A 21424-nucleotide genomic window follows, 5' to 3' on the forward strand; every position below is an offset into this window, starting at 1 on the left:
ATTTAGTGCAAACATACTTCACTTCTCCAGATAGTCCGGTTTGTCAGATAACGTGCATTCTCAACCAATACATATACATTCAATGCATTTATTATGTCCACATACATGAGGAAATGTACTAGTGAACGCGTTGTTTCTGAATTTTACCAACACATGAAACACATTTTTGTCTTCTTGTTTCAATATATATCTGGTCATGGATATTTTGCATTAGGACACGAGGATGTGAAGGAGTTTCATAGCTTGCAGTTGTTTTCGCAAGCGCTTGGCATAGTCCCTACATACTCCTAATGTTTTAGCGCAAGATGTTATTTCTACCGTTTTTTTCTCAGGGATCAGTCTGTAGCCTAAGCATGAGATAAACCGTGGCAATGTGGGTGGCTGTATTTTAGTAGCTGGCACTAACATTATGGATGTGAGTGGGCAGAGAGAGAGAGAGAGAGAGAGAGAGAGAGAGGAGGGCGCGCCATCAGTATATGAATACTATGACTGCCTCCTCGTTAGAGATGAACTGAGAGGAATAAACCCCTCGCTGTGTGTGTCTGTAAACGTTAAATGCGGGAAAACATGACGCAGTGAAGACATTCTTCAGGTTATTTGATGGGCTGAGGTCACATATAAGCAAAATTGGTACCGGCATAGAACTGTAGTGTAAATTTGAATATTTCGCTTTTAAAGTGCTTTCAGCTGATTTGTGATCCAAGAAGCGTACTCAAGGGACACACAAGCGCAACTATGCGCTGACTCTCTCTCTCTCTCTCTCTCTCTCTCTCTCACACACACACACACACACACACCTGCGTTTCCCCTCTGCTTTACAGTCATGTGAGGGAGGCGTTCACAAGGCATGCGTCTTCAACAAGAGGCGTCGCTGTTCTTTTGGCATAAGGGCACTCTTCAAAAGGAAAAAATTCCGCCTCCTGCAGTGTTAAATATAAAACTTAACAAATAGTGAGAAGGGGTCCAAGTGGAGGGGTTATGCGCGCTCACTAGATGATTATGCACTGATAAGAAACAGCAGCGCCGGAGAAAAAATAAAATGTATGACCAAGGATATTATGACTATGTAACCTAATCGTTTAAAAGCAGCAACTAAGAGTTAACATCAAGGAAGATCGCTCGTTACACCTTGTGTCAGAAACCCTAAATATGTCGGAACGAGGAGGACTCCAGCGGACGGGCGCTCCTTCCCCGCACCTCCAACCCTTAAAGTCGGTCACGATTTCTTCGAGTCGCCCGGTTCAGATGAACCTCTTTGCGACGTGGGAAATAGACCGCTCCTCTCCAAGTTGTGTGCCCAGGTATGTCCATCAGTCCTAATTTGCTAAGTGAATTAAACGCATTGTTTCAATTTAGATCTTGAGAAACTCAGCTCAAAAATGCAACCAACGTAGCTTTACTCCAGCTAATCCTCATCACGTTGAGCCGTCGTTTGCTTCTAAGTCAGTATTCCAGCAGAAAACCCTGTAGCCTACGAATAACAGGGCTGTATGAGACTGTTGGGTGTTAGAGACAAGCGCGCTTCTTATCTCCGGTGTTTGCAATCTACTGTTGAAAGTAGACTATTAGGCAGTTCAGCCTAAAGGGAAACCATTATTTACCATTTCACTCCTATGGACTGGACACTGTCTCATCTCGGTGTAACAATAACTTGTTTTAAGTCAAAATACGTTGTGATGCCGCTTTTCCTGCAGCCTAATGATTTTGGAACAGGTGATGCACAAAACTAATACCTAACAGACTTGAGGAAATAGACTAGTTCACCTGACTTCCACTGTAAACGTTTGGACAAGGGGAAAAACATTCTAAATTTAGGGCCAGAGACAGTAAATTCTGGCCACAATGCCAGCTGTAGCCTATGTCAGTTAGAACCAAACTTCATGAGATCATCTTTCGCTGTCTGTTCCTGCAAATCACATGCTCCCGATATAGCGTTGCCTACACTCATAACAAATGACTTTTTATGCTATAAAATGTTAAGATTAAATAATGATATTAGCGTTCTTTGTGTGTCATAGCAGGTCAGTGTAAAGTCTACCCATCCTTTGCCACAGGTAGAGATTTTGATAGGTGCGGTTGAATGCACTGTTTTGACTGTCGTTCTTCAATGTTGTGGCAGATATTTCGAACTGCATGTTGGATGTTAACATTAGGTATTGATATTAACATGGTTCTTTATTCGTTACACGGATTAGTGTAAACTCTATCGAACTTATGCCACAGGTAGTGTTTTTGATGCATGTTGTTGAGAGCACTGTTTTGACTGTCGTGCCCCAGTGTTGAAGCGGATCTTTCCGACTCCATGTCAGTTAGTATATGCAAACAGGAGAGTCTGTTGGCTGCTGTGGGCTTATGAAAAAAAGGGAGGGGGGCACACATTACACACTGAAAAAGCAAATTGTGAGGGTTTGCAGGCTACAGGGAGAAAAAAAGGAGAGGAGGGAGGCGTAGAAAGGAAGATGCAGCTCGCTCTTTGAAAGAGTGCAGCAGCTCCAGCTGTTTGCTTTATGCTGATGATGTCGTCTGTCTAGGCCTTCTCGGTAATTCTGAGAATAGTGTGATAATGCTGAAAAGGAAAGTTATGACCTCAGTTAAGGGTACATATGCATGTTTACATTGAAAACAATGTCTACTAATGGCCAGTTGACAAGGTATGGTTTTGTTTCTGGAAAACACAAAGGTGATGTCATCTCTTACTGATGTTCTGTTCAGGAAGTGTATTGTTCAGCAGCCACCGAGGAAAAAAAAATCATATTTAGAAGAGCAAGCCTTGGGGATCTTGTGACCTTTTGCATTAGCTTTCAGGCTATTCCTCTGTAAAAGAGGAGGAGAGAGGAGAACTGAACTTTACCTTTGCTTTTTGGGAGAAAATTTAAAAATTACCCAGACCACTTACGGAGGACCATTACCAAGCATTTTCCAGTCTGCACAAGCACGATGTTCAAGTGGAGAGTCACAGCCTAATGGAAAGCAACACATAAGTGAATTAGACTTCAGTCAAACAGAGAGCTCAACTGTGACTCACTTTGATGGGATTTTCTAGCCAGAATTGCTTAAAAAAAAGCCAGTGTCTGTACTGTCTATCTCAGTTTGGAATTTATGATGATGCCACTTGGGCTGGGACATGATATAATCCCATCTGACTCCAACCAGCTGTGTAAGGTGGTCTCTGAGGTCAAATACTTGCACCTCGGTTGTCTTTGGCACGAGGGAGAAACTTGAATCCTTATTGTGAGAATGGACGTTTTACTGTGGTCTTGTTCCTGCTATGTCTGTTACTTAGGAAATGATGTTGGAATGGATCCACACATCCTCTTTTCCTCTGACGCTATAAAACATTTACACAATTTGTCAAAGGCCCGTCTTCTGACAAACACTGTGCACTTCAGAGACGCTTGTCAGAACAGCCTGATCCAACAGGGCTTTGAGATTTATCCACAGAGGCCTGTATTGCTGATGTGATGCCCTTGACCGCAAAGCCTCTTATACTCCATACTTTGCTTGCTTTTGTGTCTGTTTTTGATATCTTTGCTCCCTTGCCGCCTTCAGAATTTTCAGGTTTTTCACAATTAAGAACCGGATTGAGGATTTGGTTGTAATTCAAGTTGTAACATAAAAGGTACCGGACACAAGTAAAAAAAAACACATGCTGAACTATATAAACACGCTGATATTTCTAGCATTTTTGTGATTTTTCTTTTCAAGGTTTAGAGGTCATGCCGGTACGCTTTTGGAAGTGAGAATATGAAACTGTCCTGACTTTTGATTTAGCAAAATAGATCCTCGTTGATATGCTTGCCATTCAGGTTATTGTGACACAGACAAGGATGTCGACGTTTTTTAGAGCATGTCTCTCCCTCTCTCCCCAGGCTTTTTAGTCTCACCCTGAAGAAACTGGTTATGTTAAAAGAGTTCGACAGGGATCTCACTTCTGTGGTTATCGCTGTCAAACTTCAGGTAAATTGTAGATCCCTCACGGTGTTCTTCTAGCATCAAGTTACTAAGTCTTGAAAGCTGTTCAAGTCATGCTGTTTTGTTTTTTTTTTTTGGTCATCTTAGGGATCAAAGCGCATTTTACGTTCTAATGAAATCATGTTGTCCTCGGCTGGGAACACCGAGACAGATCTTCAGTTAACTTTCTCCCTACAGGTGGGTTGTCATTATTATATAATGGCAGATGACTCTTCAGAAATTATGAGATTATGGTTACTGAGTCTCCCATAACTTTACATTCACCTTATCCATGTAAAAAAAAAAATCAATATTGTCTTTCTAATCTGGATTGCCCAAATACTCCTGAACTCTGGTGAGTCACCCACTTACACAACTCCCTTCTCAGTTGAGATAAATGAGGCAAGCACATACTAGGATGGAGTCATCTACTGTATCTCTTCCTGATGTGAAGGCTGTGTGGCCTCCCCAAGTGACATGCCATTTGCAAACATACACACTGTAACCAGGGCACTTTGCTTTCACTGACCACCAATGAGTAGGTCACCAGTGAGAGAATGAGCTTGGTTAGCACATCCACCCAGTCATTCCCTTAGACTGCCATCCACAGTCAGCAAGCATGTCACAGCTGGGACTCAAACAGTTAACACCAGGTATAGGACACACCCCTGTGCTATGAGACATTTCTTTGACTGGCCTCATCATCTAGGGCCCTGTTGTCTTTTCGTTCTACATAATGGAAAATTGTTTTAGATTATTTTGGTCACAGGTCAGAATGTGACGTCGAGCCCGCCTGACTCTTTCTTTTTTCCTCCAACAGTATCCCCATTTTCTGAAGAGAGACGCTAACAGGCTTCAGATCATGCTCCAACGACGCAAGAGGTACAAGAACCGCACCTTCCTGGGCTACAAGACTTTAGCTCTTGGGCTTATCAACATGGCTGAGGTAATAACTCTTTAACAGGTTGTCTAATAGTGACCCCAGATCATATTTATGTTCTTTATGAATGAATGAATGAATGAATGAATATACTCTCAACCTATTCTTCTTTTTTTTTTTTTTATCTTTGTCCCTCTCTGTTTCATCTTCCAATGTATTTCCTCACTCTTCATCACTCTTCTCATCTGTTTCTTTGTTCATCCAAAAGGTGATGCAACATCCCACAGAGGGTGCTCAGGTTTTGGGGCTACACACCACAGTGAAGGATGCGGCAGTACCAGTGGCTGAGATAAGGGTTTACTCCCTGTCCAGCCAGCCTATTGACCCAGAAGGACCTAAAGCCAAACTGTCTGGTTAGAGAACAGACTGTTTTCATTGGACTATGACATGTAGCTATCAAACCAGTTAGTGGACAAGCATTCCGAATAGTGAAGAGTGGTCATTCTTGTCTCTCCTAGTATTTCTCACTTTGCATCTTCACTTCCCTTAATTTCTATGCCCCTCTTTTCTTGTTTTGTCCTCACTTCAACCATATCCACCCTCCATGTTTCCTTCTACCCTCCTGACAGATCGTTCACCAGACATTGATAATTACTCTGAAGAGGAAGAGGAGAGTTATTCATCCGAGCAGGATGGCAGCGATGACCCACTTCAGTGCCAGGTGAGGAGAGACAGAGACGGACACAGAAACTGACACAGACCAGACGCAGAGACAGACTCAGAGGCAGAGAGAGAGAGAGAGAGAGAGAGATGATTAATGAGGATGTGATGAGAAAAGAAGATATCAGACATAAATAGTGGAGTGTGACAGAGTTGACGAATGATGAGTGAGTGTGTTTGAGAGAGAGAAGTGAGTGCATTTGAGAGAGAAGTAACCAAGGACAAAAAGGACAACAAAGAGGAAGAGTCTGCATGAATCATGTCGTGAAACTCTTTTTTTTTTTTTTTACTTTTTCCCCTGGCAGTACATGTATGATGACGAAGATGATGTGAGGAAGAAGAAGCCTCGTCGCAAACTCACCTCCACAGCGTCCATCACCCGAGCTAATGTCTGTTACACATGCGTGACACACACACACACACACAGTAGGCTTCATGTAGCATATTAGTGTTGTGTAAGCTCAGAGGACTGTTGCCCTGAAACTACATTAAAACATGAAGGAAAGCTCTTGCTTTCCCTCTTAAAAGCATGTCCTTTCCAAAAGGCATTAAACCACATCAGACGCATGAAAATTCAATCTAGCTCAGGGCCTTTCGAGCCTAAGATGTGGACTACCTTTGAAACTATTCAAAGAAAGATTAACTAGATGCCAGAATCTCATTTCGGTGTTCTGTACATACATGGATCATCTGCTGAATGTGCTGTTATCTGTTCTGGTGGGTGTGTGTTTGTGTTTGTGTGTATTGTGCTTGTGTGTATTGCACATTTGTGGGTGTGAGTGTGTGTGTGTGTGTTTTTTTCCTCTTCTCTGCTTTCGTTCAGCAGTTTGCTATTTTGTTGTTCAGTGTTGGTCTGTTAGTTCTGGTGTCAGCATGCTGTGCGTTTTGCTTGTGATGTCTGTGTAGCTGCTATTTTTGGGCTCACTGTGTGCCAGTCTGCTCACAGGGATAATTGGTGGTATTTGATCTTGTTTGCACTGACTCTCCTTTCTAATCCATTTGTGTTTTTACATCCAGCAGCCAAACATCAAGCAGAAGTTTGTAGCCTTGTTGAAGAGGTTCAAGGTTTCAGATGAGGTAAATGATGTCTCTCTCTCTCTCTCTCTCTCTCTGTCTCTCTCTCTCTCTCGCTCTCTCTCTCTCTCTCTCTCTCTCCTTGTTTGTTTTTTCTCTCTGTTTCTTTTCTCTGTCTCCCTTTTTCTCTTCGTCCTTTCCACCCTCAGGAAGAGTACCTGATTTTGTTTACACTAAGGACCACTGAATTATACTTTACCAAAGTTGAAATGTATTTATGACATCATTTGTTATCAGGATGCATGTCTCCTGTGGTCTGGCTTTATTCTTTTGTGTTCCTCTGGTTTGTAAGGACATTATTGATGTATGAATGTGATGGCTTACTGACTGACTCCAGGTGGGTTTCGGGTTGGACCATGTGTCTCAGGAGCACATCCGAGATGTGGAGGAGGACCTGGATGAGCTGTATGACAGCCTGGAGATCTATAACCCCAGTGACAGTGGACCAGAGATGGAAGAGACAGACAGCATCCTCAGCACGCCCAAACCCAAACTCAGGTTATTATAAACACACACACACACACACACACACACACACACACACACACACACACACACACACACACACACACAGCATCCTCCCAAACTCAGGTTATTATAAACACACACACACACAAGTGAACACATGAACACAAACACACAAATGCACACATACAGAGAGACTCCATATTTTACTTAGTTGTAAATGCATAGTTAGAGATTAGGTTTTTCAAATGCAAAATTATGCACAGAGGCAGTCAGGCTCACCACTCTGCATTTACTCGATCACTCTCTTCTGTCTCTCCCACAATGTGTGCGTGCATGTGTGCGTGCATGCGTGTGTGTCCGTCTGTCCAGGCCGTACTTCGAAGGCATGTCTCAGTCAAGCTCTCAGACAGAGTTCGGCAGCATGATTGGCAGATCCAGCATCGGCAGAGATACTTTGTCTCCTGTGAGTGAGAGCTGATGGCACATTGCAAAGCGATCAAAACGTTTAGACTAATCTCTTTCATTCTCTTTCTGTACGTGTTCTGTCGGACTATAACAGACATTTTTATTCGGTTTGAGGCATGTCATATAAGGGAAGGTGTGATATTTTAGACAATTCAGAATTATGTGCTAACCAACCGACAGGATACACAAAGGTATTTGCAGAGTACATTAGTAAGTGAATGAATCATTTATAATGATTCTGAGATCAGAGTTCTCAAACAGAGCAGTCTCTGATATGAAGCAGCCGCATAGATCCCTGTACACTTCTGCTCCTTCAGCAAAGTTATTTCCCTGAGTAAACTAATGATGCATACCCTCGAGCCATTACTCCTCCAGCAATCCTGATCTTTTCACCAGCGCTTCTTGCTGAACATTCATTTGCTCGACCTGGCATGTTGAGGGAGATCTTGGTGCTGGTCGTGGTGACTGATGTTCTTGATGCCATTCTCATTGGCTGGGCCTTGTCCACACATGTTCACACTCCCAACTGGTACCAGCCTCCCGCTGTGATTCCATTTCAGTTGACACTGTGAACAGGGAACAATGCCCCCTCACTACCGAGGACTGTAATTAAGCTGTTTCATGCTTCATTGTGTGCATATTTCTATTATATCCCCCCATTTCTGCCTCTTGGATTTGAAGATCATAAACTCTAAGACTGTGGAATGGAAAAGCATAGAAATACAAATGAGAACCTTTCAACATGAGTAACCAGTGACCTGGGGTGACCAATCACACAACGTTAACCTCATCCTCTGAACCAAACATTTACCTCTCATTACTATGCCTTTGACATCTGTAATCTTCTTGTGTAATCAAACTGGCAGCAGGAGTCAGCTGCAGAGCTTATCGGTGACAGTGTCACCAATAGAGACCTCCACTGTCTCTCCCCGTTGTCATTCCTCTCACATACAAATGCAGTCCGCTCCTGCTACATCATCCTGTCAGCACAACTCCTGCGTGGTGCCTCCTCTCTCTGAAGCCCCAAAACACAACGGCAAGCCTCAGCCTCATCTATTCATCCATCCATCCATCCATCCATCCATCCATCCATCCATCTATTTGTCCTTCAACTTGTTCATTTACCTCCCACTATGCCTTCTCTTTGGCAGTTGCTCCTGTTGTGTGTGTTGTTCCTTTAGCCCCATGGTGTGTGATTAAGCTATAGCGTGTTCCAGCAGAGGGGATAATCACTTTTCTTTGGCAAGCAAAGCATGCTATTCTGTGATTCTATGCAGATTCCCCTCATGCTAATTCCTACCATCTACTTGCTCCTGCCCTTGTATCTAAACCTGAGACTTCAAGCCAACCTCCTTCTCCGTCTCCTTCTCCTTCCCCTCCTTCCCCTCCTCCCCCTCCTCCTCCTCCGCTTTTGTCTGGTTTGGCAACTGTCATGTTTCTCCCTTGTTCCCCTGTGTTACATGTCCTCAGTACTCTGTGTCTGCTGCTTCCTCTGCAATACGCTCTCCCCTTCAAGACGTTCTGCTGGAGGTCAAAGTTTTACTCTTAGCCAGGTTTAACAAATGGATAGGGTACAGCCAACATGTTTATTGAAAAGAACGGATGTAGCAACGTTTTGTTGTCCTGCCTCAGTTTTCCAGCCATTAAAACACAGCGTGCCATCCATTCTTTCTGCTGCTGACCCAGGTCTCGGTGCTGGCATCTTGCCCTCAGTGCCTGAAGCCACCTTTTTCTTCCTTGTATGGCGCTAGACTGCCTGTGGGTGTCTTAGCCCTCAATGCCCAGTGTTTATCTTCATCCCCTCAGCAGTTCTAGGAGCTTATCATCTCTCTGTGTCTATCAAAGATGCAAAAGATAGATGCAACGCTTCGTCAGATTTCCTCACAGTTACACCATCCCTGTTTCCGTCCTCTCCTGGCCTGACAGTCATGCCTCACCCCACACGCACTGAGGGTGCCTTTCAGCCCTGCTGCGCGACTTGAGTTTAGCGAGTCGTTCTTCTCAAAGAGTCAAACACGTAGGCTCCCGGTCTAAGAAAAAAGCAAGCAGAATCCTCACGGGCCTGAGTGGTTGCCTGGTCTAGACCCAAAGAAAACTCCTCTGTCCTTGCGTCACCACAACTTACAAATTTTGCAAAACACTGATGAAGGTTGCTCCTTCACCTCGCATGTATCAGATGCTACAGTATCAAAATCTGCACCAGCAGCAGCAGTTCATTCTATGAATTATTCAGATTTAATCAGGCTGCCTACACATAACTAATATCAAAATATCACTCCTCTTCACAGACCCTCTGAGACAGCGTCGGACAAAACCGGATACTCGTTTAGTATTACGTGCAGACTTCATTTCCTCAAAAATAAATGAAGCACTAGAAGCAGTGCCTTTCAGACTCCTACACAGGTTCAGGATGTGCAACCCTTTATCCTTGACTCACAAATTTAGATTCGGCATCAAAAGTCTGATTTCTCTCCGACTCCTTTACAATCACACTGCTAGAGGATTTTCAGACGGTCTTACAAAGCCTTTGTTAACTTGAGCCCTCTGTGATAATTGAATTGTCTCACTCTCTGCTGGAGAAAACCCAACCCCATGCCCCTCCGCTCTCATGCACGTCGTTATGTCGTGTCACCGCTCTTCCCAAACACAACAAACAAACAAACAAACAAACAAACAAACAAAATAAAACAAATTTACCACCAAGCACCTATACACATGGCTATTTTCTGTCACTAGAAATTCAAATTTGCTTATATTCACTTTGCAGACTGTTTACCATCTGATATCTGTCCTATACGCATGGGCTGTCATGACAATATGATTGATCTGTGCGGTCCATGTTTTTTTTATTTCTCACAGTCTGCTTCTTTCACTGCTCATCTTTTCCTCTTTATCTCTCTCCAGCAGGGAGAGCAGCCGTCAACAGCCAACAAGATCCAGCGCTCCAGCAGTGCACACCTGGACGATGGTTTTTCAGAGACAGACACTCTTGTGAGACTTTCAGAAAACACTCTCTCTCTCTCTCTCTCTCTCTCTCTCTCTCTCTCTCTCTCTCATTCTCTCTCTTTCTCTCTTGTCTCATTGTCTGATGAGTTGTTGCTGTTGTAGGATGAGTTGGAGGTTTTGAATGATGGGACTCCTAGTATCACGTTGTCTGTGGCAGAAAGACCTAGGACTCCACAGAAGAGCGGCAGAAGGGACAGCCAGACCATGTCTTCACCAAGGTCTGGAGATTCTCACATTCATATGTTTTAGATCTCAATGGAGTTATCCAATACTGTCATATCCCTTTTTTTTAACATACTGTGCAAATTATACTGTGCAGTGTGATTCACAAAGCCAAATTATCTGCAGAGATCATTTGAAGCAGAAGCCATGATTTGATAAGTTGAACACTGTGTGTGGATTTTTATGAAAAACAACGAATGTCTTGTTAGGAGGTTGAATTGATTGAACTGAACTAGGAGGCATGTCGTTTACGTCTGCGAAAACACAGATCCACCTGGATTATTTAGCAAAAACACAGTTCCACCTGGATTATTCAAATACGTTGACAGACAGCTACATGAGAATCAGTGAAAAACCAACATTTCTGTGGAGCTGTTTCACAGTGCCAGTGTCCAGATAGAGGGGGTGGGGCCTGGAGTTCACTGAATTTGCCCATGTTGTGGTAAAACTATGAGATGAATACCCACAGTGTGTACTTGTTATCATGTGTACCCACAACACCTGATAACACCCTCCATAATCATCTGTCAAGGTACTCATGTGTGAATGTTTGTATGTGTTCTCTAGACTGGATGGGGGACACACTCCCAAACTGAAACGAGGGACACCCATGAAAGAGAGACAGCTCTCTAAACCCCTTAGTGAACGCACTAACAGCACAGACAGTGAGAGATCACCTGAGCTCAGCCTTACCCCACAGGTAACCTCACACAAACACATGCACACACACAAACACACACACACACACACACACACACACAGACAGACAGAACCAGCAAAACCTGCTGTGGAGCTTCTGGAGCTTACATAGGGGTTATCATCTCGTTTGGTACCATAGCTGTTGTTGTTGACATGAAATGTTTTCTCTTGCCCACGTTGTATAGCTGACAGGTGTTAACATTCAATGAAAGCATGAACAGTCAGTCTTTTCAAATGTACTCTAAATTTTTTTGTGGAAGTGGATCTCTGTAAAGTGTATGTCTCTGCCCTTCAGTTTTGAATGTGAACACTTGTGTGCGACTCGTGGGTGTAATGTGTGTTTTGGAATGATCTGGAATGATCCAGCACAGCTGATGGAATGAAACTCGCTTCTCCCCAAACTCTTTAAGATCACATTTTATGTCTTCACAAGGGGCTGGCCCGTGACCGTGATCATACACTATCCAGCACTGTTTCAACTTTCTGAAGGCCACCAACAGATGACTAAATGTCAGCTGAGATTCTGACCTCTGATCTCTTATATGGTGAACTCTGACCCCTGATGTGGCTAATCTCAATCATACTCCCTCTAATGTCATTTCCTATTTGTAGATGCCGAGGAAGATTGTTTATGACCAGCTGAACCAGATTCTTGTATCAGACACCAGTTTACCTGAGAGCCTTATACTGGTAAATGGCACCGACTGGCAGGGCCAGGTATGGATATGTCTCTCATTCTGTTGTCTTTCTTTATTCTCTCACTCTCATCCTCTGGCTACCCTATGCCTGGTACTCCTTCTAACTCTATGGGTGCAAAACCGCTGCAAATTCTCTCTCTGTGTAGCACTGAGGAAATTTGTATTTTGAAAGCATAATGAAAGGATTAAATGTTCGCTGACCGGTTAAACTGAATTTCTAAAACATATAGTGGGTGTAGAAGGCGTTTTCCCCCCGCCCCCAGATTGTACCGCAGACTGGTGTGGTACAACCCAGAATTACAACACATACTGCAGACTCACTTTTTTTTTCAGAAATGTCCTAGAACTGCCTCAAAACATTGCGTCAGCTGTCTCAAAGTGAAAACTCACCATCACAAATCTGAAATCCCTTTTGTTTGCATCATTGTTCCATTTATTTCTCCTTAGAAATCTTTGTGCTGCTGTGACACTATGAGCTGATGTTAGAAAACTGTATTACTGTGACCATATGGATTTTACCAAATGTAGTCATGGATAGTATTTATGCCATGTATTGGTAAGAGCAACATAAATACACAGACAGCTGTAAGTATATTTTAATACAAATCTAAAACTTTATTGTGTAACAATTCCATACAAAGTGCATAAAGGGACTGGAGACACAAAAGAAAAAAGATCACAGTGTGTTTGATGGTAACCAGTGCTGCTAGACTATACAGTCAGTTATCACATCACTTACTGTAACTTATTTTGTTATGCCCAGCCTAGGGGTTACCGAGCATAACAAAAGTGACTCCCCTTTACCCAATTCCCAGTGATGACCCGTACCAGCGAATAAAGTCCAAAAAGTGATTTATTTACAAAGGTGGTAGTGAAGAGCGTCGAGGGTGAGCGGGGCCAAAACAACAACCAAAACAATCTATAATTTCCAAACTAAATAAACTACTTCCCAAAAATAAAAGAAAAAGAAAATACAAAATTCTTCCCTACCTCCCTAACGAAAAAACAGGAGAAAAGAAGAGCGAACAAAAATGGCTTCACACCCCCTACAACTACCTGGACTGTTCATACTAATATTATTTACAATATATACAATGAACATCTACCAGAGCCTAACACAACGAAAACTGCAAACACACAAATAAAGATTTACAATGTATACAACGAATATTTCTCCGAAAAACACACACAATGAGTTAGCGAAAAGCACAACGAAAAAAAACGGCGCCGTCAGGCTGTGGGCCAATCCCCGACCGCCACCTGCAAATCAACACATTAAAGAGACAGAGAGAGAGACATACGGGGACAACACACCAGACAGGGGAGGAAACAGCACCACACACAGACAGGGGGAGAAAAACAGTAGCACACAAAACAATACCCTCTTATGACTCGGGGTCATAACATATTGTGACTTGCTTGGTAACTGTCTGCACGTGCTCTGACTTTCCATCAAAGTGAACAGAGTCAAATTTTGACTTCAATTCAGGAAGCAAGTTCCTCTTCCTCTGAGTTTCCTATTTTGATTTCCTCTTTGTATCTTGATGCTGTAAACACAGGGCAAACCATTAATAAGGTAAATTATTTTCACAGGGCACTCCATTTTAGGTGTGGCCATAACCTCTGAATGCAAGGCTGTAGGGACATGAGAAATGGAACATGGCTTAATGTGAAAAAACCAGGACGAGGAGCAGGACTACAGTTTCTCTCACATTTAGCCGTTTACTAGCACTACATTCAAATGAATACAAACCATTAATGATTCTGTATTGGTAGATAGTTCTAGTATAACCCGTTCTGTCAAGTAAAAGCTAACTTTCATTTCAACTACATGTATCCAGTTATGTTTAATTTGCTGTTGAGTTTGCTTAAAAAGTTACATGGTTTGATAGTTTACTTCTGTCCACCTTTTGAACTTCATCATCAGCCATCTTTTCCCCAAAAACTGTTGCATCCTGGCCCCATGATCATTTTACAGATGCCTGATATGTATGACATAGTTTTTCTCCTCAGCATCCCCCTCAGGTTTTTGCAGTGTTTTTAAAATTTTACTTAACTTTTAAATTTTAACTTTGGTGTGGTAAAGATACATATCCATTATGTAACAACAAACTTTTACTTGCACTATCAATGTTTAACATTCCGTGGTAAATGTCATTACTGTTTTATATATTTACATGCTACCTGGATGGCAAAACATAGTCCAAAAAATGTGAGAACTGCATGTCATGTTTCCATGTCAGTAAACGGTTAACTTATCAGACATATAGCCATAGTTAGCAAACTTTATTTTCTGTTCCTCAGAGTATATAAACATTGTCAAATTTCATCTAGCTGGCTCCTATATACCTCCAAAGCCACTTATACGAACGTTGACTGTATTATGGGGTTCTAATAGTGCAGTCCATAATGCTTGGCAGATTCCACTTTTGCTGTACTATCTACACCCACTATATTATATGGATCCTGACTACCTCTTACATTATAAAGAATATTGATTTTTAAGTCCATTATAATGACAGGGCTTGTGTTGCTCTGCAAGTATTATGAACTGACTGTGTATGTGTGTGTGTGTGCGCGTTTGCATGCGTGCCTGTATGTGCCTGTGCGTGCGTGTGTGTGTGTGTGTGTGTGCAGTATGTGGCAGAGCAGTTGCAGACCCAGAAACAGCCAGTGGTGTGTACATGCTGTTCTGCAGAGATCCAGGCCGTGCTGTCTGCCCTGCTCACTCGCATCCAGAAATTGTGAGTGTTGTAAAACCCAAACTTGGATTACATGCTCCAGAAAACCGTAGATGCCGGCATTGTAGTGTTGTAAGATGCACACATTAACTCCCAAACTGAGTAACATTTCACAGTGATTTTCCTACAGTAGTTTTATTATTTCTGTATACGTACATCTGTGCATGTGATGTTGAGTTTAGAGACAGTCATACTGACAAGAGATAATCTCCTAACTCTCCATGAAACCACCAGCCTTCACAATGTGTATCATCCCTATAACAGCTGCTGTTGTCATCTCATGCTTGCTCATCTCTCTCTCTCACTCCCATTATCTGGCTCTCTCTCTCTTACCTTTCCATTCTCTCTATCTCTCTCCCTGGTGTGCAGCTGTAACTGTAATGCCACTATGCCCAAACCAGTAAAAGTGGTGGCCGTCGGAGGACAGAGCTACCTGGGTGCTATCTTACGCTTTTATGTCTCCCAGTTGGCCAACAAAACATCTGATTGGTTGAGCCACATGAGGTTCCTGGTGGTGCCTCTGGGTAAGCAGAAAAGCTTTGGATATATGTTTTGTGTTTGGATGTAACCCTTGATAAAAACAGTCACAGACAAAGAAGCTTCTGGAATGTTCACTCAAAAAGCATTTGAGAGTAATTGATCATCATTATCATGTGTTTTTCTGTATCGGGTGCCGGCTCGGAACTGATGCTGTTTGAATGTAATTAATGTTATCAGTGTGAGTCAGTACATTTCGCAGGCCATAGTCCTTCATGTTTAGTTGCAAGAGCAAGTTTGAAGTGATGGATTTTTCCAGGGTCTCACCCCTTGGCGAGGCATCTTGCTTCCCTGGACAACCGCTACAGCTCTGCCTTCCAAGACAGTGCGTGGAGAGAGCTTTTCAGTCGCCCAGAGCCACCTCAGACTGGTAAACACCGGCTACTGTTGGATTTCAGTTCATTTCAGTTTCATTTAGGTCACACTTTTTGCCCTACACGACGTCACAAAACAGCTTCAGAGAATAACAGAGTAGAGACCCTCAGTGAGCATGCTCATAAGGTGACAGCGACGAGGAGGAATTCTCATGGTGGGGTGACAGGCAGACAGGCCGGAGGGCGGGTAGAGGGATTGTTGGAGTGACAGGTATGCAGGCACACAGGGTAAAGAGGGACAGTCAGGGCTATAAGGCAAAAGCTCTTTAGCTGAAGAGGGATTCTGAGGTTGGAATTTCAGTCTCTCTTGAGGTTTCTGTAAAATATGAAATAATATATTCATATTTCATATTCATATTTGATTATTTCATATGCAAAAATAATTCTGCATATTTTGTTATGAATTACATCCTATTTTTCTCAGTCTGATCAAGTATAGATGAATAAAAAATACTTGGAAGCTATTAAAATGCCTATTTTTAAGTAATTTAATTAAAATACTGCCCACTCTTTCTTTGTAGAATGGAGAATTGTGGTGTGTATTTTATGTTTCTGTGCAGTCTCATGGGTGTATATTATAATGAGGAAGTGGCCTTATTAATGCCATTTTTAGTTCAGTCTGAAATCTACACACAGCTTTTCACTTTGCAACACTAAAATCCGCTTCCACATAATTACCACAATGCAACACTGGTTTAACATTTATCTGATCTTTGTCTAGCCCCTGTGAACACAGAGTTTGTGGATGTGACTGGTCGCATCAGTCAGTACATATGCGGCGCTGTAGTCACTCACCAGCTGCCCATCGCCGAGGCGATGCTTACCTGCAAGAACAAGACGTGAGTAGATCACTGTTGCCTAGTTGTATCTGTATTGAATGTTTGTGTGGGTGTAACCAAGGTCGTAGTTTGTCATGGTTTTATGATTATGGCTTATTGATTTCAGAGTTCTTAAAAAAAGCCCAAACTAATTCCATGTAGTTAATTTATATCATCTTCAGCAGCTCATCTCGTTAAAAGGAATCACGTGTCTGATATCTTGAATCAGGGGTGGGGTGCAGATGAAATTGAGCATGCAGGTAGAGTGGCTTAGAGAAAGTGCTCGTATATAGAGATTGCAGAATGGACTCATTTGAAATTGGGTCGTATCTAATTCATTACTAAAACGACTAATTCTTTTAGAGGTCTGTATGTCTGCTTCAGACTGTTTTGTTCTCTGTTTTTCTCCAGACATGATGAAGATTCGTGTCAGAACTTTGTTCCTTTTGTTGGCGTAAGTAAATTAAAGTTGTATCGTTTTGATTTTGGTCTGGTCATTTGTCACTATGAAAAGGTCACATCACTGACTCCCCCCTCCTTTGCCTCTGAAATAGATGGTTAAAGTAGGACTAATCGAGCCCAGTCCAGCCATAACAGGTGCGTTGCTTTTCTGGAAAAGGTTTGTGTTTGGAATACCCGAAACTTTTCATGTTGCTGATTTAGAGAGCTGTGAGGATGCGATTACCTAATGTATTGTTCTCTCTCTTCCTCTCTCTAAAAGTTGGAGAATGTGAGGAAAGTGTATCTGTCAGTCTGGCAGTTCCCTCTACATCTCCACCCTCTCATGGATCTCCCACTGGCATGATGAAAGACATCACCCCGCCCCCTTCGCCTTCCTTGGGTAGTGGATTGGCTGTCCTGGGGTAAGCATGATGTCAGTCATGGTGAACTAGCACAATAATTTCTGCCCATAAGTTATTTGAACAGGGTTTGTTACTGCTTGTATACATTCGAAATGTACAATCCTGGTTATAATGCATCGGTTAACACTCGACTTTTGTAATATATGACCTCACTTAGATGTGTGTTTTGGTTTGCGTTTTTTTTTTCCCCCTCTCTCTTGGTCAGGAGTCCAATTATGTCTCACGGTGTCGATGCCATCGGGCTGCAGGTGGACTACTGGGTGGCTTCAGGAGCGGAGCGTCGGAAGGAGGGTGAGAGGAGGGACACGGGGAGTAAGAACACCCTTAAGAGTGCCTTCCGCTCCCTACAGGTCAGCAGGCTCCCGTCATCCGCCTCAGGAGACGCTCAGTCCAACGCCAACACAATGGCCATGACCGTGGTCACCAAAGAGAAGAACAAGAAAGGTGAGACGTACACTGTGCCGGTCAACATGCGTTTCTCTCTGATAGTGTTATTTGTTCATGTTGTCGCGGGAATGTAATCAGGGGCTCTTTGCAGAACAAGTTTAGTCTGTGAACATGGAATTTATTTTATTTTTGTTTTTGGGTGGGATGCATTTTTACAGCATCGTAACTGTTGTATACATGAGAGACCGGCGTAAGGGTTTGGTGGGTGGAAGTGAGCAGATTTAACCAAGGGTTTCCTCAGTCAGGAGCAAAGAAATTAAGCTAATGGGTTCTTTCAAAGAGAAGCCTTGAATCTTTCCTTGCACCAGCCAAGTGCTGGCCCATCCTGCAGCTTATGTAGGTCCCTGATGGGAGGGCCTTGATCCAGTTGTGGGGATATCCCTGATTGGCTTAAATTGATCAAAGGTGGAGCCGCTCTCTGGCACCATAGTGTTGCTCCAATACAACTCCACTTGTTTTAGTATATCTGTTCACAATAGTTAATCAACTTATAATAATATCTGTTTACCTCAGGTATGCTTCAAACAAATTGCTTACTAACAGTATCTTAAAAAAAAAACATTATAATCAAATAGCCTGTTGAAATTGGAGAACTATTTTAATTTGAGAATAGTTTTCTTTTTTGATAAATTAGAACTACCACATATTGTGTTTGTAATAATGGATGACTGTGTGTGTTTTTTCTAGTTCCCAATCTGTTCTTGGGGAAGAAACCACGGGAGAGAGATACTGAGTCTAAGAGCCAGGTCATTGAGGGTATCACTAGACTCATCTGCTCTTCCAAACAGCAACAAACCAGCCTTAGAGGTATTGCCAAGCACCCCAGCATTCAGGGAGGGGTGTTGTTGGATGAACAACACAAAATGTTGTTTGAGTCATCCATAATAGGCATATTTTGAGGTGTTGAAGATAAAGTTTTAATTTTGTGAGTGGTTTGGAAACCATTACTAATTTTCCTAAATATTTTCTGAATGAGAATATTTTTGCTCAGATTAATCAGTGTATTTACTTATCAACATCTATGAATGTTTCTTTCGCTTTCAGGACATGCGCTTATCTGTGGCAAAGGACTGTTGTTTGTCAACTGTATAAGAATAAAATTAAATAATACAATAAGATATGGTAAAAGGGGCAGTCTTGTGTTACTGTGTGTAACATAACACATCAAGAATGGGGAATATTTCCCTTGAAAGGCCTCAAATCTACCCAATCACGCTAGATTCAGCTCATCAAAGCCCTGACAGGGTTTAAGGTCCCCAAGGGTTTTAGATCCAGTATATGTGTGGCTCTCCAAGAGAACAAGAGAACTTGTGGTACCACTCATTGTGACTGGAAAGTGCTGTGCACACCATGCTGTGCAATCTGCAGGCTGCACTGACTGGGCTGTGTTTGGCTTGTTTTTCAGTGTCTGTTGATGGAATGGAGTGGAATGACGTCAAGTTTTTCCAGCTGGCAGCCCAGTGGCCCACTCATGTGAAGTATTTCCCTGTGGGACTGTTTGGCTACAGCAAGCCATCGTCATAGTGTCCCCCCTGGGCACCTGTACTACTGGAGAGCTTGTGCCAGCCGATCAGAGTGGTCCTCTGGAGGCCTATGACTGAAGTGGGCCGCTGATATAAAAGGCTCAGCAGGGAAGCAGGATGCTTTCACCAAGGTGATGGAATTCCCTGTTTTGTGTTGTGATTGGCTAATCTCAACACTGTTTAGAGCACCATAACGGTGGATCCTCAGTGAGCGAAATATTCGTCAACTTGGACCAAATATCAGGCGTTCTATGTGGTGACTCGTACGTTAAATGAGCTCATTTCTCAAGTCACCGACATGATCTTTAAATTGGATGGAATAAATATCGTATTTGTGGTTCGGTATTGCCTGTGCAGTAATCTTGCAATAACATCCAAAATATTGTAATCTTTTTGTGGGCTTTTGTTGGGTTGCAATTGCATCTGACACCCATCATGCTCAAAGATGAGATCTTTCTAGTGTCGCTTAGCTCACATTCATAGTGCTTTGCAGTTTACTAGTTGCAGAATAATGGTTAGTATTTATATATTTATCATTGATATATCTGGTGCTAGAATGCCTGCAAGTTTTTTTCATAACATAAAATTGGTATATATGGAATTGCTTGCAAGAGCCTTTTAATTATGTTTTATTCAAAAAGTACAGTGTATATATGATTATGTCATTCAATGGAATTTCTGCTGAAGTGTGGTGTTGTCAATGTATGTACCTGTGATTCTCTTGATGGAGTTGGCCAGTGCTGCTATTTAGGCTTTTTTTTTTTTTTTTTTGACTCTACCGTTGTCTTAATGTTGACAATCAATCAAATTATCTTTATGGATTTTTTTTAAATCCTATGTTTCTTTATATTCACATCATTACTCATAAGTCTACCTCTAAATCACCTGCCAACTAACTTACACTTGTGACAAGTCCAAATGGATGACTTGAATGATTTGTGTTTAAAAACTTAAAATTTCAGAATTTTATTGCTGTACCATTAGGGTTGTATGACTCATCAGAAAAATATATCAAATCCTAACATTCCAAATGTGTATGCTTATTTTGCCATTGAGAGGTTATTTCATATAAAGTTTAAAATGCTAAAATGTTGAGATAATATTTTTGCATGCTATTATAATATAGTTATATAAATATTAAGAAATCACATTCACTGAAGTTTAGAGTATGTGGTGTGTTGTATCTTTTCATCCAAATTAATGTAGTATTTCAAACCCGAAACCTGCTATGTATATTTGAGATTAATAAATATGATAAATTGGCTTCAGTTTCTGCATATATTTTAGTTGTTATTTACACTGGACACTTAGGCAAGCCTGTTTTCTCACTCAGTATGTTTCTTTAATTTTGTTTCTTTTTTCCTTTTACAAGGAAAATGATATATTAATGTAATATTAGATATTAATACATGATAAACATTACAACAGGATTTAAAGATATTATTATTGTTACACAAGTGGACAATAAAAGTGGACTCTGGGTGTGTATACTTCTATAAATATACTTTTAAAATTTCAGTCTCCCTAAGAGACATCTACAAATACAGTGCACATGATCACCAAGATAATTATAACTATCTCTTTCATGATGGTGTGTTCTGTCAAACTAATTAGATAGGTCAGTGAGAATGATGTGTGAGTAAGAAACCGACCTATCATTAAATAATACATTTATCGGTTCTGAAACAAATGGATAGGGAGATGTTCACAATATTTCTTCTATAGTGGAAACCACAGATGTTCTCTTTGTGTTTATGGACTGATATTAGCATTAATGTGATGTACTCAGTGCTCTGTTCCTGTAATTGCCAACCCCGGTGAGAAGCTCCACACTGATGTGAACAGACAGTAAAACATGATGCAAATTCAAAGCCATCTGATTTCATCAACAGCTGCATGGAAACGCCCAAGGGAGTCCAACAACATTAATATTCTCAC

At 41.9% G+C, this 21424-nt stretch overlaps 1 protein-coding gene across 1 annotated transcript; it reads left to right on the forward strand.

Annotated features, from left to right (window-relative positions):
• Positions 1–1149: 1149 nt before the first annotated feature.
• Positions 1150–19487, forward strand: pacs1a (phosphofurin acidic cluster sorting protein 1a). Its single transcript, XM_030782151.1, has 24 exons — positions 1150–1301; positions 3870–3957; positions 4060–4149; positions 4772–4897; positions 5100–5244; positions 5461–5552; positions 5857–5934; positions 6569–6628; positions 6963–7123; positions 7463–7556; positions 10463–10549; positions 10667–10782; positions 11354–11486; positions 12098–12202; positions 14821–14927; positions 15294–15448; positions 15721–15831; positions 16572–16674; positions 17065–17107; positions 17208–17250; positions 17375–17516; positions 17722–17960; positions 18651–18770; positions 19369–19487. The coding sequence occupies exons 1-24, from the start codon at positions 1150–1152 to the stop codon at positions 19485–19487; spliced, it is 2709 nt and encodes a 902-aa protein (XP_030638011.1).
• Positions 19488–21424: the final 1937 nt, after the last annotated feature.

This window comes from Chanos chanos, chromosome 8 (assembly GCF_902362185.1).
Source record: "Chanos chanos chromosome 8, fChaCha1.1, whole genome shotgun sequence".
NCBI classification, from domain to species: Eukaryota; Metazoa; Chordata; class Actinopteri; order Gonorynchiformes; family Chanidae; genus Chanos; species Chanos chanos.

Coding starts and splice junctions, on each gene's coding strand:
- pacs1a (XM_030782151.1), top strand. CDS start 1,150: ATGTCGGAACGAGGAGGACTCCAGCGGACGGGCGCTCCTTCCCCGCAC. Junction 3,958..4,059: donor TTATCGCTGTCAAACTTCAG/GTAAATTGTAGA, acceptor TGGTCATCTTAG/GGATCAAAGCGCATTTTACG. Junction 14,928..15,293: donor CTCACTCGCATCCAGAAATT/GTGAGTGTTGTA, acceptor CCTGGTGTGCAG/CTGTAACTGTAATGCCACTA.